The sequence below is a fragment of the Procambarus clarkii genome, chromosome 71 (genome assembly GCF_040958095.1).
Source record: "Procambarus clarkii isolate CNS0578487 chromosome 71, FALCON_Pclarkii_2.0, whole genome shotgun sequence".
Classification (NCBI taxonomy): Eukaryota; Metazoa; Arthropoda; class Malacostraca; order Decapoda; family Cambaridae; genus Procambarus; species Procambarus clarkii.
The window spans coordinates 16,652,233-16,673,321 of NC_091220.1; the positions used below are offsets into that span (position 1 = coordinate 16,652,233).

At 45.9% G+C, this 21,089-nt stretch overlaps 1 protein-coding gene across 1 annotated transcript; it reads right to left on the bottom strand.

The window, feature by feature from the left end:
- Nucleotides 1–5,807: 5,807 nt before the first annotated feature.
- On the bottom strand, nt 5,808–20,775 carry LOC123745614 (lachesin). The gene is made up of 6 exons (XM_069312116.1): nt 20,626–20,775; nt 20,328–20,528; nt 18,683–18,766; nt 17,163–17,219; nt 16,772–16,993; nt 5,808–6,260 (listed from the first exon to the last, which is right to left on the bottom strand). The coding sequence occupies exons 1-6, from the start codon at nt 20,699–20,701 to the stop codon at nt 6,172–6,174; spliced, it is 729 nt and encodes a 242-aa protein (XP_069168217.1). The 5' UTR covers nt 20,702–20,775; the 3' UTR covers nt 5,808–6,171.
- Between the last annotated feature and the right edge of the window lie 314 nt (nt 20,776–21,089).

Sequence of the window (21,089 nt, forward strand, 5' to 3'; positions counted from 1 at the left end):
CCATTTGTTAACTACTCTGACACTGACAAAATTCTTTCTAATATCTCTGTGGCTCATTTGGGTACTAAGTTCCCCTTGTTCGTGTTCCACCCGTGTTAAAGAGCTGTCTTTGTAACTATCAAAATGCATATATCTTTGCTTTCACTTCAGTTATATTTATGACAAGGGATTTAAAATTTGCCTATATTTCTGCTTCTCTGATTTATTTATTTATTTATTTATTTATTTATGCATATACAAGAATGTACATAAGAAATGTGAGGATACAAATATGGTAATTACAGTCTTGTAAAGCCACTAGTACGCGCAGCGTTTCGGGCAGGTCCTTAATCTAAGACAATTTTAAGGAGGTAAATACTTGCAAAATTTATAGACAAAAAAATGATAACAGATTACATGAAATGAAAAAAAAAGATGAGAGAAAATTGTAGGTACAGTATATTAAAGCACATAGGTAGCTAAGATTGATTGCAATGACAGCTTGAAAGGTAGTTGACAACAAATTGGTAGGCACAATACAGCAGAAACAATATAAGATTGATTGCAATGACAGCTTGAATGGTAGTTCACTTCACTGATGACATTAAAAACTTTCGTTTATTACAGTATCTACATAAAATTAACATTTATCTTCATTAGGTTGTAGTTCTCATCAATAGTACTCATCATCAGTTCTCCGTCAGATCGGAGCCTCGCTTCCAAGCCTCACGGGCTTGGAAGCGAGGCTCCGATCTGACGGTGTCTTGACGTCCACTTCGGAGCATAGAATCTTTCAGCAAGTTCTTGTACCTGCTGACCTTCCACACTGAGGCAGTTCTTGGACACTAGAGTTATCGTAGGGCCTGATGCTCCACAAGACCTCGCTACACACGGTGTTAAAGGGAATTCGGAAGTAATAATAACACAGCTGATGCCATCTGTCGGCAGAAGAGAACACTATCAACTGGCTGCTCAATAGTAGCCATAAGATACAGCTTACGCCATCTGTTGACATCAAATTACACCTATAACAAATTACCCCACAAAATACAACTAGCGACATCTCTTTTTTTTCCAACGCACTATAAATAGCCAAACAGCAACCCATAAGGCGGGTTGTTGTGCTCGGGTAGGAGGTTCCAAGCTCCGCCCCTAGATGGTATGGGGTGCATAATAAATGGCATATCATTGGAAGATATTCTTTGTTGACATTCACACAACAGCCAATCACAGGAAGGGATCAGCTAAAGGCTCCATCCACTTAATAAATCATCTTTATTCAGCACACCATCCTTGCCTATGATATTCTGTTTCAACTTTAATCGACCTAAAAAGTGAAGGGTTAAGTATTTATAAGCATTAATAAAGTGACAATTAAATACTGCAGGATGTAACGGGTGTTACAGAAACATGGGCTGGCTACCTGACTTGTGACGTCATCAGTGGGGGTTGCCTCACGCAAATAATATCGATGATACAATGCTCCGTTCTCTTATTGAACTCGATTATTCAGTTAGATGGAAATTTCTGTCTTGTACATAACGAAGAGGTTGTGTTTGAAATAAAGAGATTTTTGTGCAAAAAGACTTATTTCTTAGTTTGCATACAATTTACAGAAAGTGTGTTGCCATTCCTAGCAACAGCCAATCACAGGAAGGTATTTGCTAAAAGTCCGTCTCCTTATCGACGTCCTCAGGAGCGACACCGATCTAGCTTATGGCTTACTGTTTCATCTCTTGTAGATGAAAAATATGAATATTTCGATTACTATGATTATTAAATGTATGAGATTATAACAGTTGTTACACAAAATGGCTAAATTTTGCCATTAAAAAGAGCTTATAGTGGATTTTGTAATAGAGTTTTATGGAAAGGGAGTTATACAATTTTTCTAAATATCTTCTGATATGGATGCTACTCTATCTCAAAGGGATAGAGTAGCTTAGGCTATTTCTGCTAGAGCGTCGGTAAAAAAAAAAAATTGTTTAAATATAAATATCCTTCCTCTCTCAATAATATGCCCGAAACGTTATGCGTACTAGTGGCTTTAGGTATTGTATGTACTAGCTCTTTCTATAAATCCAATATTATGTTTGTAAATCGACTATTTATGTACTTTCCTGAATAAAATGAACTTTACTAATATCTAATCTCTGTGACTAAAACGTAAGAACGACTTTATCTATGCCTTTTTGATAACATATACAATTATAAGCTTTATTAGTGAATCTCTATTAATTAAACAATATATCAGAGAGTGTGTAAGGTTCGGTGTTCCATGTGCGAAGAGACGTGGGAGATTTTACATCAGTACAGTAAATGTTTTAAGTAGCGAACGCATACTAACGAATAACGATTAGTATAGACCAACACTATTGTTCTATGAAGTCGATTTAACTTCCAGACATGTATTTTTCAATAAGTCTTAAATATTTTCTGGCTAGTTATGTTAGATATTATTAGAAATACGTATTCTACTTGTTAATATAATAAACTAAATTTGCGATCATTTAAGGAGAGAAGTGCGACGACTGGATCACTGTGTACAGAAGGTTGATATGCCAACAAACACTTTCCAGACAACAATATATCTTGGATAAGTCGCTCCACAACATTGACACCTGGACCGTTGACTTCCTATGAGGCCACATATTTACTTATTTCATAATGGAAGTATATTATTTTATAGTAAATATATGTTTTCTCGTGTTCTGCATTAAGCACCAACATTATAGTGATTAAATATACCATATTTCTTCATTATTTAAGTAATGCTAGGAGGCTTTGAGTAGCTTTGGGTCATTAGGTGAACAGAATCTCCAATAGATGGGGCGAGAGTCGCGCTATCTCTCGCCCGAGCGAGAGTCGAAACTTATTTTAGAATTGATATATCTTTGTCCTCCAACAAGATATATTTCCTTTGGTGCACTCACAATAACGAGCATATCTCTGTCTTTCTGTAGGCATATAATATTTTAGGCTTTATAAGCGTATCTTTGTTAATTACACACTATATTGGCAAGTGCGTAGGCTTCTGCATTCCATGACCGACAACCTATTGAATGCCACTATAAAAACGTATGTATCTTCACTTGAGCTTTATATATGTCTATGTTAAAGTATTTAAAATGAAGCTTATATTTCTATCTTTCTTGAGACATATAAAACATATGTGTTTATTAATGAATTTACGTGAAATAAGCATTGTTCTGAGAGAGTTGCTCTGTCGATCAGTCTGTGCGGGGTCGGAGCTCGGCGATTATTAAAACACATGTATCTTCATTAGAACTTTATATATATCTATGGTAAAGTATTTAAAATGAAGCTTATATTTTTATCTTTCTCAACACATATAAAAACATTTGCGTTTATTAACGAATTTACGTGAAATAAGCATTGTTCTGAGAGAGTGTTACTCCGTTGCTCGATCTGTGCGGGGTCGGAGCTCGCCGATTAGAAAAATACACGTATCTTCGCTTTAAATACAAATATGCCCATAGTGAGGCATTTAAAATGAAGATTATGTTTCTATCTTTCTTGAGACGTATAAAAATCTTACGTTTATTAACGATTCTGCGTGAAATAAGCATTGTTCTGAGATGAATATTGCGGATTTCCGGCTCTACGACCGATGAAAAATGCAACTTTTATACAACTACAAATATCTTTAGTTTTACTTTAAATTTTGTCCTGAAAGAATTTTCATATATAGATCCAGTTTCTGCCGTTCTTGACATAAAAAGACCTTTGGTTTAATAAGTTATTAAGATGTTTTCAACAATATTACTAGGGCGTTCACCGATTCCAACATGGGCGACCCTTTTGGAAACGCAACACTTGGGTTGACCCGATTGATATATGGGTCAGATTCCATTAAGGTTCGGAACAGTTACAGCCCCGCTCCTGTGCCAGGTAAGTCCACTACGGGATCACCATAGCCCGTGCTACTTGGAGCTTTTTGTTCCCAGTAGCTAAATCTTGAACAACAACAACCACAACATAGTTTTACGGGCTATTCATGCCCGTGCCACCTCTTGGGTGGCTTAATCTTAATCAATCAACATTGTCGTTTGGATCGGCGACTTCCTATGGCGTCACTTAGTGTCTGCCAATTAGTTTCGTCTAATTTCGTTATAAAATTATATTATTTTAGGGTAAAAATGTTTTTCATGCTCTACATTCAGCATCAACATTATAGTGAATAAATATTTCATGTTTCTTCATTACCAACTTAATTGTTAGGAATCTTAGGGTAATTAGGCCGCAGTACTGGTTTGTTTTCGACTCACAATCTGGAATAACCTGTTCGAATCCCGAGCAAGGCAGAAATAGTTGGTCGTGTGTCCTATTACCTGATGCTCCAGTTCACCCAGCAGTACATAGGTACCCAGGGTTGCATCCTGGGAAGGGCCAGTGATTTGACCCTTGAGGGGAGGATCTCGATTGATTTATTGATTGATTGATTGATGAAGATTAAGCCACCCAAAAGGTGGCACGGGCATGAATAGCCCGTAATAGCCCTTTTGAGCCATTACCAGTATCAAGAGCTGATACTGGAGATCTGTGGAGGTGCGACTGCACCCTGCGTGACGGGAGATGTCTCCCGTGGGGAGGACCTCGATATAAGCTTAACATTTACATATACGTTGGCTGCCTGTCCCACGACAGAATGCATTATTATTATTTGTTTGTTATTTCGGTGTATTCGGTGAGCGTCGCCGGTGACTGGGTGTTCTGTTTAGTTGCCTTCAGCCCCTTGTCACTAGGTGTGGGCGTGCAGCCCTTGTGGATCTGCAGCGTGGCCCACTCAGCTGTGGAGCCCAGACTGGCTACATGCCTGAGTGTGACTGGTGCACGCGGGCCGTGCTCCTCGCTGACAGTCACTCTACCTCAGCCACCCATCCCGAGGCCTGCAACATGTCCGCCGTTCTGTGTTCTCGTTCTTCTCAACATTCGTGATTCACCGCCTGGTGCTGTATAGGATGCCCCAGAGTTATGTATAAATAAGTTGTATTTATAAGAATGTGTGTACAAAGACCATAAGAGGAAGGGACAAATGTTGGCACTAATTCAGTTGGCGCAGATGTCCACTGGCGCTGCGCTGGCGGTGGCGACTATTTTCAACAGTATCTGGGGCCGGGTGAAGGGTCTTTCCTCCTCTAAACCGGACTTTAATCCGGTGAATCATAGTAGCGTGAGTGGTGCTCTAAACGCTAATGCACATTACTGGAGAAGGCCTTCCATCTCTTGCCGATATAAGAAGCCAGGCTGGGAGTGGCGCTGACCTTCTTGAGTAAAGCGTCTTGTGAGTCTGTGTCTTTTTGCCCTCCGGCTTCTGCAGGGCCAGATTCACGAAGCAGTTACTCAAGCACTTACGAACCTTTTCATCTTTTCTCAATATTTGGCGGCTTTGTTTACAATTATTGAACAGTTAATGAGCTCCGAAGCACCAAAACGCTGTTTATAACAACAGTTGATTAGGAAGTTTTCATGCTTGTAAACTGTTTAATAAATGTAACCAAAGCCGTCAAAGATTGAGGAAAGATGTACACGTTCGTAAGTACTTGCGTAACTGCTTAGTGAATCTTGGTTAGTGTTCTACAGTCTCTTGCGCCTCTTTAAAGAGGAGTGGTCAGGTTCTGAACTACCTGGAGCTTGTCAAGTAGTAGCCACCAAGGACCCGCCAGAAACAGGAGCTCCATTACTTTCAATGCAAAATTGTTTATGAACTTTACGTGCTTTCCTGTTTAAGGCGCCGAAGATTTTCTTTTGACAATTAAATTGTCTTCGTGTTAATTTATCTGTAGGGCAGAAATCAAGCGGCAACATTCATTCAAACAACATTTTATTTACATAGATTGCGTACATTAAGATAATATGTATATATATATGGCTAAAATTCTGCTGGGTGTGTGTGAGTATATGCTTACATGCATTTGTGTGTGTCTGTACTCACCTGAGTATGTGTGTGTGTATGTATATGTTTACATGTACTCTGTGTGTGTGTGTGTGTTAATGATCAATATATACACAAATAAAGACATGATTATGTGATTCGACTTAAAATTACCCGTAAAATGTATAAAGACAAAAATGGGTGGTGGTGGTGGGGGGGGGGCAGTTGAGGCTAACGGATCTATAGTGTACAATAATGCGAGCAAACAAGCAAACAACTACGATGATAACCAGCTGTTAATGGAGAAACAAGGTTAACAAGTAGACAATGGTGCAGGAGACTGTTATCCATCTGTTGCAAGGGAAGGCGCTCTTGCTCCCACCAGCTGGAAATGAAGAGGAAATTCAAATTTAGTCTCCAATAAATATGAAAATATGCGCAGTTTAAATTTGGGAAATGTGATAATTTATGCCGCTGAAGCTGTGCCTAGACACACGGGCCAGCTTTGACATTCACTTTGCAATATGTTGTACATTGCTTTCTGCACGCGGACCTGAAGATAAATTATTTACCCGAGGTCCAATATCTTTCTGGTGGCCTCAACGAGGACAGGAAGCCAGCGGGTGTCAAAGGTTCCCCAGTTTGTCCGGATTTTATAGAGTTGGAGATTAAATTTGAAGTGTTGGCATTTACGTCTTCGGGTAGGCGGTTCCATGGGTTTATAACCCTGTGGGGGAAAAACTTCACCAGTTTTATGTGATTCATTATAGCTTGTTGAGTTTGAAACCGTTGCTCCTTGTTGGTGTTACATCTCACCTTTCCAAGTTGTGTGGGTCAATAATATCCAAATTGTGGAGTATTTTAAAACTTTTGATGAGATCCGCCCGATACGAGATGCGATACGAACGGAATGGTTTGTATGTACAAACTTCTCAGTGAACAAGTTGTTTCTAGCCCGGTATCCGAAATTGCAGTATACGACTTGACCAGTCCCCGTTTTCTTTACTTCCTTGAGGCACTTGTAGTCACTTCCTTAAGATTTTAACTTGTTTAGCTGCACTGTTGCCAGCCCTGTGGCCCACAACCTGCCCTGGTGCGAGAGTCCACTTAGTTATGGAAGGATTTTTGTCATTCCAAAACTTTTCTAAAGGTGATGTGTCTCTGAAGACGAGGTCTCCATGAGCGTCTGAAGACCAGGTCTCCATGAGCGTCTGAAGACGAGGTCTCCATGAGCGTCTGAAGACGAGGTCTCCATGAGCGTCTGAAGACGAGGTCTCCATGAGCGTCTGAAGACGAGGTCTCCATGAGCGTCTGAAGACGAGGTCTCCATGAGCGTCTGAAGACGAGGTCTCCATGAGCGTCTGAAGACGAGGTCTCCATGAGCGTCTGAAGACGAGGTCTCCATGAGCGTCTGAAGACCAGGTCTCCATGAGCGTCTGAAGACCAGGTCTCCATGAGCGTCTGAAGACCAGGTCTCCATGAGCGTCTGAAGACGAGGTCTCCATGAGCGTCTGAAGACGAGGTCTCCATGAGCGTCTGAAGACGAGGTCTCCATGAGCGTCTGAAGACGAGGTCTCCATGAGCGTCTGAAGACCAGGTCTCCATGAGCGTCTGAAGACCAGGTCTCCATGAGCGTCTGAAGACGAGGTCTCCATGAGCGTCTGAAGACCAGGTCTCCATGAGCGTCTGAAGACGAGGTCTCCATGAGCGTCTGAAGACGAGGTCTCCATGAGCGTCTGAAGACGAGGTCTCCATGAGCGGATACAATGATCCAAGTGGAGGATGCACCAGAGATTTATATGAGTAACTACTTTCTTTATAGTCAAAGTTACGTCTGAATGTTCATACGATTTGGTTGACATTTTTTTAATGCAGCTCCCATTTGTTGGTAAACAAGCGAGGTCAGACTCAAAGGCCCTTTTTGTTGACACGTTTATGCTCGATGATCTACACACATTACCTCTGCATCAACATTTAAAACCGCTGAATTTAAAAATCCAGGAAGACCTTTGACAAGCCGCCGGCTTCCTGTCCTCATTGATTGCACTAGATAGTGGCCCTCGGGTAAATTAAGGTCAATATGTAAGGGAGGGACTCCAATTATATGTAGAATTCTTCCAAGAAGGAGAGTTGGAAATGAATGGTTGACTAGTCGGCACTTGGAGTCAAATAACAAACCAACACTCCTGTCTAATAACGATGGTCAGCTTTCAGCCTCTGATTCTGCTATTGAGTTCAATAGGTTCTTCTCTTCCATTGGTTCATCCCTTGCTAATGATATTCCATCTTCCAGTACTGACATTAAGGACTATCTTACAGGTAACTATCCCCAGTCTCTGTACCTAAAGCCTATTAATTCCACTGACGTCAATGAGATAATCCTTTCCCTTAAAACCAAGTCTGGTGCCCTTGAGGAGATACCAACTTTAATCTACAAAAAAGCCTCCAGATCTTTAGCCCCTGCTATTGCTTTGCTCTTCAACAAGTCACTTGAACTCCAAACCTTTCCAGATATTTAAAAAAAAGCGAGAGTAACGCCTGTCCACAAATGTGGTGATCTCACAGATGTTAACAACTACAGACCTATATCAATCCTGCCAAACTTGTCAAAAATTTTTGAAAAACTAATCTATAAGCAGCTTTACTCTTATCTAGCCAAACTCAATATACTTAGCCCTTGCCAATATGTCTTCAGACCCAAAAAAAGCACTAACGATGCACTTATTAGTACGCTTAACTCGATTCATACAGCTCTTGATCAAAATGAGTTCCCTGTTGGGTTATTTGTGGACCTGCGTAAAGCTTTCGATACTGTCAACCACCAAAACCTTCTTCTTAAATTACATCATTATGGTGTCAGAGGACACTCCCTACAATACCTCAAATCCTACCTTACTGACAGGCTCCAATGTGTTTCTGTGAATAATACAATTTCTCCCACACTACCCATCAACATTGGTGTTCCCCAGGGCAGCATACTTGGCCCTCTCCTCTTTCTCATCTACATTAATGACCTTCCAAATGCCTCCCAACACCTCAAACCAATTCTATTTGCTGATGACACAACCTTCATTTACTCCAGTCCTGATCCCCTTGCTCTAAATGCCACAGTAAATACTGAGCTTAATAAAGTCCATCTGTGGCTAACTGCCAACAAACTCACCCTTAACATTGACAAAACTTTCTATATTCTGTTTGGCAATAAATCCTCTAATCAAATAAATCTCAAAATAAACAATACCCAAATTTGTAACAAATTAGATGGCAAATTCCTTGGCATTCTCATTGACCACAAGCTGAATTTCCAGGGACACATTCTAAACATATCAAAAAAAGTTTCAAAAACTGTGGGCATTCTTTCTAAGATCAGATATTATGAACCACGCCCTGCCCTGGTGACTCTCTATTACTCCCTTATCTATCCATATCTCAACTATGGTATTTGTGCTTGGGGCTCTACTACCCAAAATCACTTACGTCCTCTAATTACTCAACACAAAGCTGCTATTAGGACAATATCCAATTCTGGCCCCAGACATCACTCGGTACCCCTACTCAAATCTCTGAATATGTTAGACATTAAGTCACTGCACATTCTCTCATGTGTATTATACATATATAAAACGCTAAACTATAATGCCAATCCTGATCTCAAAAGCTTCATAGAAGGTTGTAACAGAACCCATGAGCACCACACCAGAAATAAATACAGTTTTGATATTCCTAGAGTACGACTAAATCAAACCAGAAATGCTCTACAAATCAAGGGGCCCAGAATGTGGAATGACCTTCCCAACCATGTTAAAGACTGTACCTCTCTCAACCAGTTTAAGTTAAAAACGAAGCTATACCTAATAAATTCCCTGTAACCCACCTTACCCCTCTGTTGTCAACCCATGTATGTTTTTTGTTTTTTTTGTTTTTCAAATCAACGCTGTTTGAATGTAATTTTCTGTAATAATTTGTAATTGTATTTGTGCTGCTTTTTCAACAATGTTCCCCCCTCTTTTACCTCTATTTTTTATATGTACTCATCACATCTTTTCTTTTTACCCATTAGTTTTAAGCTTTAGTCATTAATGTTTTTCCTGCCCGAAACGCTTTGCGTAATAGTGGCTTTAGGCATTGTATGTACTAGCTCTATCTATAAAGCCAACAAACTTTGTAAAATCTCTTTATGTATGTACCTTACCTAAATAAAAATTATTATTATCATTATTATTATTATTAATTGCCGACTGGACAAATATTGTAAATCAAATGCAATATCATTCATTGATAACTAGGAACACGACTATGGAAGAAATGACATGTATGCTCGGGATGGAGTGCATTTATCCAGGACTGGGGTGGGTGCCACCTCGTTGGAACCAGTGGTTGGAGGGGTTTGTTTGGGTTTAAACTGTTAGTAGACACTGGTATGTGAATGGTTATTCACATACCACTTTGGGAATGATGTGGTATGATAACCTCTGTATACAGCCTTGGTATTACATGCTCTGTTGGACAACAGAAAACCATGGACTACCTCTGCTGGAACACACACCACTCTAGACAATTAGTGGAACAGTAATGAGTAAGTAAGTAATTATCAAAAGAAGGCACCAAACCGGGAAGGCTATGTAGCACCATCAAATACGCAAAATAATCAGAGGGCGCTAAATATCACGAAGGATGCCAATACGAGAACAAAAACGCATAAGGCGAACGATATCAAAAGTATCCGAGTCACCAAGAATTCTATCGAGGGACAGGTGACCGCGAGGGGCGGTCGGAAAGCAAGACACACGCTCGTCCTGGAAGTCAGGACATTCAAGAAGGACATGCACGACCGTAAGAGGGACAATGCAACTAGGACAATAAGGAGCAGGACGGCGTTCCATCAAGTGACCATGGGTTAAGCGAGTATGGCCAATACGCAACCTCGCCAGAGCTGTTTCCCACCGCCGGTTACGGTGGAAGGAGGACGGCCACGAGGAAACACAACATTTAAGAGTACGTAGCTTGTTACCAGTAACAGACAACCAAGAAGCCTGCCAACGGGTAAGGATTGAGGAATGGATAACCGGGTAAAAGTCGGAACACGGAATGCCTTTACGAGAGATGGGACAAGAGCGGACAGCTTCCTTGGCGGCAGCATCCGCACGCTCATTTAAAGACACACCAACATGGCTGGGAACCCAACAAAACTCAACCGACTTAAATTTACTGTGAACGAGAAACAGCCAATGCTGGATCTCGACAACTACTGGATGAACTGGATTAAAGGACCCGAGAGCCATGAGGGCACTACGAGAGTCAACAACAACTACAAAGGAAGACTGACAACGAGAAAGCAGGAGACGAAGAGCATAGAGAATAGCATAAAGTTCCGCTGTAAAGATGCTAGACTCCGGAGGCAAGCGACACATATAAATGCGATCAGGAAAAACAACAGAGTAGCCAACACCGTCCACTGACTTAGACCCATCGGTGAAGACAGAAACGGAGCGGGAGTGAGAAGAAAAGTGCTAGAGAAAAAGGCGTTTTAGAACCGTAGGAGGGGTAAAAGCTTTAGTGACACGGGTCAAGGATGTACAAAACCGCGGAAGAGGGACCCTCCACGGGGGCAAAGAAGGAACAACACGAGGAGAAACATCAGAAATACGGACGGAAAGAGAATCCTGTAGGCGAGATAACCGGACAGAAAGAGGGAGGTGGTGAAGAGGAACAGGAACCGCAGGAGGGGTAAAAGTTAAAGCACGACAGAGGCGAGAGGAAGGATGTTGCAAGGACCGCGCAAGATAGCGAAGACAGTAGCGATCACGGCGGTCCTGGAGAGACAGGAAGCCAGTGTCAACATACAAGCTAAGGATGGGAGTCGAACGAAAGGCACCAGAACTGAGGTGCAACCCAGTATGGTGCAAAGCATCAAGACGGCGAAGAGTAGAAGGAGAAGCAGACGAGTAAGCAGGGCAACCATAATCGACCTTAGACAGGACGAGAGAGGAATGTAAAGCAAGGAGAGTGCGCCTATCTGCCCCCCAAGAAGTATGGGACAAGACCCGAAGAAGGGTAAGGGCCTTAGAGCACTCAACACGGAGGTAAGAGATATGGGGAGACCAAGACAAACGAGTGTCAAGGAAGAACCCCAAAAGCTTCGCGGAATCTTTGTATTCAAGGGGATGACCATAAAGGGACAAAGAGGGACGAAGAACAACCCGTTTCCGCGTAAAAGTCATGGCACAAGTCTTAGAAGTAGAGAACTTGAAGCCATGATCTGTGGCCCAAGACGACACGGCATCAATTGCAAGTTGAAGCCGGCGTTGAAGGAGAGGCGAATCATCACCCTGACAACAAAGGGTAAGATCATCGACATAGAGAGCGGAGAAGACACCAGAAGGAAGAGAGGAAAGAAGACCATTGAGGGCAACCAGAAAAAGAGTAGTGCTCAGAACACTACCCTGGGGCACACCTTCGTATTGCTGAAAAGAGGGAGAGAGAGAGCGGTACCAAGGCGCACCCGAAAGGAACGACGAGAGAGGAAGCTGCGGAGAAAGAGAGGGAGATGACCACGAAGGCCAAAAGAATGAAGTTGAGATAGGATATGATAACACCAAGTGGTGTCGTAAACCTTTTCCAGGTCAAAAAGGACGGTAACAACGGAGGTCTTCGCAGCAAAAGCAGTACGAATATAGACCTCCAAGTTCACCAGGACATCTGTCGTGCTGCGGCACTTGTGGAAACCAAATTGAGAAGGGGAGAGGAGGTGATGGTGTTCCAGGAACCACATCAGACGAACGTTAACCATACGTTCAAAGAGTTTGCAGACACAACTTGTGAGAGCAATAGGGCGAAAGTCCTTAGGGGAAGTACCCAGAGACCCCGGTTTGCGAACAGGGAGGACAACGGCATCGAGCCAGTCCTCAGGGACTGACGACGACTCCCAGATCCGATTATACAGACTCAGTAAATACTGAGACGTGCTCGGAGGGAGATGGCGAAGCATCTCATAATGAATACCATCGGAGCCCGCCGCCGTAGAACCGCAGAGGGCCAGGGCAGAACGAAGTTCAGAGAGAGAGAAGGGATCATTATAGGGAAGCTGAAGATGAGTGCAGAAATCTAAAGGACGAGACTCAAGGACAGGTTTACGAAGAAGGAAAGATTGGGGAAGATGAAGACCAGAGCTAACAGAGGAAAAGTGGGAACCCAGTTCGGAAGCGACCCGCAACGGGTCCGCCACAAGAGTATCATGGAGGTGAAGGACCGGTGAAACATCGGGAACGAACTTACCCGCTATCTTGCGGATACGCTTCCAGATCTGGGCCAGAGGGGTTTCGGACGTAATTGTTGAGACATAAGATGCCCAACATTCACGTTTAGCCGTACGGATGGCCCTACGGGCCACCGCACTCGCTTTCCGAAAGAAAAGAAAAGAATCGGTCGTCTGCCTACGGCGGTGCCTCTTCCAGGCTGCACGCTTACAGCGGACAGCCCGAGCACAGTCCGCATTCCACCAGGGAACGCACTTCCGTGGACCCCGGGAGGAAGAGCGAGGGATAGAGCGGAGGGCAGCGTTGAAGACAGTGTCATGAAAAAGGAGGAGAGCGCGAGAGAGAGGCAGAAGGGAGAGGTCAGAGAGAGTAGCACCAAGGGAAAATAGGGTCCAGTCCGCCTTAGCAAACTGCCACCTAGGGAAAGAGAGGGAAGGGCGAAAAGAGAAAAAGGAAACAAGGATGGGGAAATGATCACTTCCATGGAGGTCATCAAGAACCTGCCACATGAAATCTAAGTAAAGAGAAGAAGAACAGAGAGAAAGATCAAGACAAGAAAGGGTGCGAGTCCGAGAGTCCAAATGAGTGGGCTCACCAGAATTCAGAAGAGACAGGGAAGAAGAGAGGAGAAACGGCTCAAGAAGGCGACCCCGGGTATTCGTCAGAACGTCACCCCAAACAGAATGACGACAATTGAAGTCACCCAGCAGGAGCACAGGCTCCGGCAAGGAGTCTAGGAGGTGTTTCAAATCAGGAAGAGAAAGCGGGACACTCGGGGGGAGATAAATGGAACAAACAGTGTACCATTTCCCCACAAAGACACGAGCAGCAGAACAATGGAGAGGTGAAGGAAAAAGTAAAGGAACAAAGGGAACATCAGCACGAATCAAAAGAGCAGAAGAATTAGAAGCCCCAGCAACAGCTGGGGGGGGGGAGAGAAAGGAATAGCCACGAAAACGACCAGGACGAGCACCAAGCATCGGCTCCTGGAGACAGACACAAAGGGGCGAAAACCGCGAAATCAGAAGTTGGAGTTCGAGGAAATTAGCGTAATAACCTCGAACGTTCCATTAAAGAATGGACAACGACGAGAAGAGAAAGGACAAGAACAGAGAACAAGGAAGAAACAAAGGCGAAAGAGCAACAGAGCACGTTAAAGAATATCAGGGTCAGCAAAGTCAGGGTTAGGGGGCATGGGTAAACTGAGCAAAGACGGAGGGAAGGAAACGGGAGAACAGATCAGAGGTGGGCGGGCGGGGTCCGGAGGAGGAGGAGGAAGAGGAGGAGACAATGGAGAGGAGCAGGCAAGGACAGCAGCAGGAAGAGGAGGGGTAGAAAGAGGGGAGCGTACCTCAGCAAGGGCAGCAACTGAGAGGGAAGCGGGGGCTAAAGAAACCTCCATAGCAGGAACAGGGGGCGCAACCACCGAAATGGGAGGGGAAGGAGTGAGAGAGGCAGAAGTAGGGGCCGAGGAAGAAAGCGAAACCTTCTTACCCGCCGGGAAGGAGGAAGGAGAGGAGCCAGGCTTACGCTTCTGACGTGAAGAGACAGGTGTTCCAGCAACCACGTACTGGGCAACGGATCCTAGCATCTCAACAGGAGAAGCTGAATGAGAGCACACATGACGGCCGTTTGGAGAGCGATGGACATCAGCCCACACCGACAGGCGGCGGGGAGAGTCAAGAGACGGAGGGGAAGGAGGAACGGAGGGAGACGAGGAAGAAGACACAGGAAACACGACAGACCGGGTAGAAGGAAGGGGAACCCCAGACAGAGGACCAGGAGGAGGATCCTTCAGGAGAGAACCCAAAGGAACAGAGGAGGGGGCAGTGGGCGCATCAGGGTCCAAGGCCCGGAAACGGTTGTGAGTCTGAGGAAGGCGGGAAGGACGAGGAGAGGAAGAGCGCAACACGCGAGCATAAGAGATATTAGCATAAGGCGGGAGCCGGCGAACCTGGCGTCTCGCCTCAGGAAAAGATAAACGCTCCCGGTGCTTCAAGTTGAGGACGGCTGCCTCAAGCTTGTAATGGACACACGCACGGGAGAAGGTAGGATGGGCCTCACCGCAGTTGAGGCAACGAGCCTGGGGAGAAGTGCACTCCGACTTAGAGTGACCTTTGCCACCACACAAAGGACAGAGAGAGCAGTCCCGGAGCAGCGGAGGGCACCATGCCCAAACCTCCAGCACTTGTTGCAGAGCCGAGGAGAAGGAATGTACTCCTGGACAGAGCACCTGGCACCAGCAAGAATGACAGAGGGAGGAAGGGTCCTACCATCAAAGGTAATCTTCACAACCCGGAGGGGTTGACGGCGACTACCACGAGGGGGACGAGTAAACGTGTCCACCTGGAGAATAGAATGGCCCTGGGCAGCAAGGATATGACGAATATCGTCGTGGCAGTCGCGCAGGTCCCGAACACCGTTCGCAACATGGGGCGGGAGCAAAATAGTGCCAACACTGGCATTCAACTGAGCATTCTTCGAAACCCGAACAGGGGTCTCGCCAAGGCAGGATAAGGCAGCCAAGCGGGAAGCAGCATCCTGAGAAGGAGCAGCAACGACACGTGTACCAAGACGAGTGGGGTTGAAAGTAATGGAGGCATCCACGGAATCAACGAGATGTCGATGGAGGGAGAAATCGTCAGGAGGCGCAGAATCAAGAGGGAGGAGATCAAAATATTTGGCCCACGAAGCGGGACCAAACAAGGCTTGATAGGTAGCAGAACTGGAAGGAATCGAGCGAGGGCGGCCGTGACGAGGACGGCAGTGAGAACCCCCAGAGAGAGAGGGGGTAAAAGGCGCAGTAGTTACAACTAGAGAAGGAGCCGCGCCAGGGGACGAGGTAGTCACCACTGGGGGCATGGGGCTCGACCCAACCACAGAGGAGGGAGGGGAGCCAGGGGAAGGAGTCAGAGAGGCCAAAGGAGGAGCAAGGTCGGGGCCCAATGCAGCGGAGGCTACAGAGCCCGGTCTTCCAACACGGACCGACTCGGGGGCTTGGTCGCCCACCCCACGAGCCTGAGAAGGTAAACCAGAAGCAGCCAAAACAGGGTTTATCATCATTACGAAAAGAAGAATTCATTCACGAATGTGCCCCCACACCCACCATGGAGCCACAATTATAGGCAGGACACCCAACAAGAAGCTATCGCCGATCTTGCCGGGGCCTCCTAGGGGTGCGTCGTGAGTATACGCCCCACAAACGCCACATTAAGAAACCGACAGTCCGTCGAGATCGGGTTCAGTGACGAAATGGGGATTGACAATAAAAGGTTCCCCTCGCTCTCAACGTCGGGTACTACAGTTCTACGGGTGCAAGAGCATGCCTCCTCAAGCACCCGGGCGTCAAAATAGAAGAAGTCCAAGGGAAGAACCAGAACGAGCAAAAGGTCGGCAGGAAACAGCAAGCAGATAGGAGAAGAGGGGGAGAAAAACGAAACAGAAGGAAAAGGAAAAGATGCCCAGCAGAATCGGAGAGGACGGCAGCAGGAGCACAAGGCTAGAAAAGGACAGAGGACTGTCCCAAGGAGCATCACACTCCGACAGCCGCCCACTAAGCCCCCACACGGCGACAACGAGCTGAGCGGGGAGGGGGGGGGGAAAAGTAAAGAGCCAAGCAGGATAACCGGAGTGACCTCACCTGGGGCGTTGGTGACCCTGGTGACCTGGTTGTTAATGTGGTTCCTGTTATAGTCGTGTTCCAGCCTCTGACGCTCCAGCTCCTGGTTCCGCCTCCGCTCCTGCGCCCGTCTCCTGGTCTGCTCCTCCTCCAGCCGCTGCTTCGTTTCCTTCTCCTCCTCCAGCTTTCTCTTGGAGTCCTTCCTGTCTTGGCGCTCTGGGCTCCAGTAGGTCGGGTCGTCCTCTGTAGGGGAGTGACGGTAGACTATCAGAATGTGACGGGCATGATACAAGTGACAGTAATATGACAGGAACGTGAAAGTAATATGACAAAGCCGTGACAGTAGCATAACAGGGACGTGACAGCAGCATGACAAGGCGGTGACAGCAACACTAGGGGTGGGTGACAGTACCGTCTACTGCAGGGTGATGGGACTTGGTCTGCGGGGCCGAGGTTGTCCTGAACGTCTCTGTAAGTGAGAGAGGAACTCGGTAAGATCATTACTGTAGTGTACCCGCCTTCCTCTACAGCCACCATGACCACCACACAGCCACCATAACCACCACACAACCACCATAACCACCACACAACCACCATAACCACCACACAGCCACCATAACCACCACACAGCCACCATAACCACCACACAACCACCATAACCACCACACAGCCACCATAACCACCACACAACCACCATGACCACCACACAACCACCATAACCACCACACAGCCACCATGACCACCACACAGCCACCATGACCACCACACAGCCACCATGACCACCACACAACCACCATAACCACCACACAGCCACCATGACCACCACACAGCCACCATAACCACCACACAGCCACCATGACCACCACACAACCACCATGACCACCACACAACCACCATAACCACCACACAGCCACCATAACCACCACACAACCACCATAACCACCACACAACCACCATAACCACCACACAACCACCATAACCACCACACAACCACCATAACCACCACACAACCACCATGACCACCACACAACCACCATAACCACCACACAACCACCATAACCACCACACAGCCACCATAACCACCACACATCACACCTTCAACAATTAGTGTTGGAACCTTTAAGAAATGGTCAAAAAATACCCCCTTGGTCCGCTCCTATGACAAGCCTCATAACCCAATCTTCCTCATCTTGCTCACATAATATCTTGCCAGATGCCTCATCAGGGAGAAGTTGATTAATTCAACGGTTCTCACCTGGTGCTGGGAGGAAGTAATTGGTAACATGGAAAGATTCTGCCCTTGTGGTGACCTCATGATTACTGCAGTCTTGGCTACGTCAGGTCAAGGGTGTGTGTGTGTGTGTGTGTGTGTGTGTGTGTGTGTGTGTGTGTGTGTGTGTGTGTGTGTGTGTGTGTGTGTGTGTGTGTGTGTGTGTGTGTACTACAGGGTCACTACATGCTGGGAACTGTAGTTTGTCTCTATAGTCGCCACAACGAGACAGTCAACATGGCTACTGTCTCGTGTTGGTACAAGAAAGGATGACAATATTGTCATGAAGAAAATGTAATGTTGGCCAGGGTGTGGTTATACACTTTTATATTTGAGGGAACAAACGTGAACCTAACCAACTGTGACCTGGTGTGTTGTGTGGCATGGTTGCTATCATCAACAGTGGCAACAGGTAAGTGCTGGGAACACCCATGATGGGAATCTACCATCAGATCATACCTTTTACATGTATAACAGATGATGAAACTCTATGGACTCCGTGTCCACTATTTCATTTCCAGAGGCTTAAAGGGGGTCTCAATGGGAGCCAATTCTCTTTGAGAGGGAGCAATGGGGTCCATTGATCCAACCTTGGATAGGCAAACAGGCAAAGAAATTGTTTTATACAGATTACTAAACGTTTTCATAAACAAATGACTTACTATTGAGGGTGATGGAGCCGTCTGTCTCAGCGATGGAGTTCTTGGAGATACACTTGTACATACCGAAGTCCCCGTCCTGGAGGTCTGTGGAGAGGTACTGCTCATTATCCTGCTCCACACACACACACACGCGCACACACACACACACACACACACACACACACACACACACACACACACACACACACACACACACTTCACTGTCCATGCCGTGTTTCAGTAGTTAGGACTGGCCAAAAGTTAACATTGATAATTTTGTGTAAAGATTGGTCTCAATGATGGCTTGTTAAGTCATGTCAGACAGCACCTGGCGTAGCTCTGGTCATTCGACACTCAACCACGCTAACTGTTCACCTAATCTGAAACGACCAATAGGCCTATGACGTCATGCGTTAGCGAGCCGACATGCAATTGGTCAAATGTTGTCAAGGCGTCATGGAGTGCGGTAGCTCACGTCCCAAGTCCTGCGTTCCTTTCTGAATTCTTCCTATTGAAGCTTCCTGTGAATTACCCACACAATTGGGTAATGCCTCTTGTCGTACCTTTCACGTGGAAGAGGAACTACGCAATTCGGGAAGAGGAAAAAGGAGCAATGGAAAACTGACGCTTGTAGATGACAGGGAACAGTGTGCCCGGTACGTCAATAAGGCGAGGCAGCCGGTACGAGAGCTGCCCCTCCCCTCAGGCTCCGCCCCGCTGACAGTTGGCCGCGCGCCAATTTAAAGTGACATATTTGCGCCAAGAAATTTGTGAGTAACATTAATAGGATACTAGACGACACACCCAATCTCTGTCTCTCTCTGGCCCTGTTTCTGTCTCTCTGTCTCTGTGTCTGTTAGTGGCTCAGTCTGTCTCAAACTCACCCAATTTGGGGCCCATACACCACAGCAATTACAGTAAAAAATTGGGTGAGGCTAGCCACAAGCCTCTGGTCCCCAGTCTTGTACAAACATTTCCATTAATAGATACCAATATATATAGACCCAACGCCACCTCAAGACACTCGTGTGTGTGATCCATGCTTCATACATGATAGTCACCATACATGATAGTCACCATACACACCTGTAATATCAAGCCTCACCATACATGGTAGTCACCATACATGGTAGTCACCATACACACCTGTAATATCAAGCCCCACCATACATGGTAGTCACCATACATGATAGTCACCATACACACCTGTAATATCAAGCCTCACCATACATGGTAGTCACCATACACACCTGTAATATCAAGCCTCACCATACATGGTAGTCACCATACATGGTAGTCACCATACACACCTGTAATATCAAGCCCCACCATACATGGTAGTCACCATACATGATAGTCACCATACACACCTGTAATATCAAGCCTCACCATACATGGTAGTCACCATACACACCTGTAATATCAAGCCTCACCATACATGGTAGTCACCATACATGATAGTCACCATACACACCTGTAATATCAAGCCTCACCATACATGGTAGTCACCATACATGATAGTCACCATACACACCTGTAATATCAAGCCCCACCATACATGGTAGTCACCATACATGATAGTCACCATACACACCTGTAATATCAAGCCCCACCATACATGGTAGTCACCATACATGGTAGTCACCATACATGGTAGTCACCATACCTCGAATATCAAGCACCATATGGATCTTGTAGTTGTCCTCGAGTGTGTGTGTGGTGACACGTGTGGTGTTCATCACCATAGCGTCCCGGTACTCCCAGTAGGTGATGGCTCGAGGGTGAGCCTCCACGAAGCACTCGAGGTGGACCTCCGTGCTCACCGGCGACCCTACAAGCTGATTGGGCACATGCATCTGAGGCGCAACTGTGAGGGGTGAGAGAGAGGGAGGAAGGGGGTTAGTGTATAGGTCAACCCCACAACCCATCTCGACCCAGTATCTACAACCACCACTACTACTTACACTCGACGTCGAGGGTGATCCTCTTGCTGACGGAGGGAGGGACACCGTTGGAGGCGATACAGAGGTAGGCGCCCATGTGGGTCCTGCTGACCTGCCGCAGCCGCAGCTGCGGGCCGTCTAGGTGCGACACTGTAACGGTAAACAGACGCCATCAACGGTGAGCCAACGGTACGACAGGTCCATATGGGATAGTTGTTCACGCGTTGATTAGTATTCTCAACTAATCACAATCGACTTGAGAATGGTCCAAGACGGACCGAAACGTCGTCGTCCCTTCACCTTCTAGTGTGTGGTCTGGTCAACAGTACTCTCAACAGGACGATGGCGCAACGGGGACACTGATAACAGGTGTTCAACAGTAAGCAACAGGCGCCATGATGGAAACAATAGAGGGAAAGTACGCTGGGAGAGGGAATAGGGGGGGGGAGTAGGTCACAGAAAAGGGTGGAAAAGTCATGGGAGCG

Coding starts and splice junctions, on each gene's coding strand:
- LOC123745614 (XM_069312116.1), bottom strand. CDS start 20,701: ATGGGCGCCTACCTCTGTATCGCCTCCAACGGTGTCCCTCCCTCCGTC. Junction 18,767..20,327: donor TATGGTGCTTGATATTCGAG/GTATGGTGACTA, acceptor ACCTCTCCACAG/ACCTCCAGGACGGGGACTTC. Junction 6,261..16,771: donor CAGGGTCACCAACGCCCCAG/GTGAGGTCACTC, acceptor CTTCATTTCCAG/CTGGTGGGAGCAAGAGCGCC.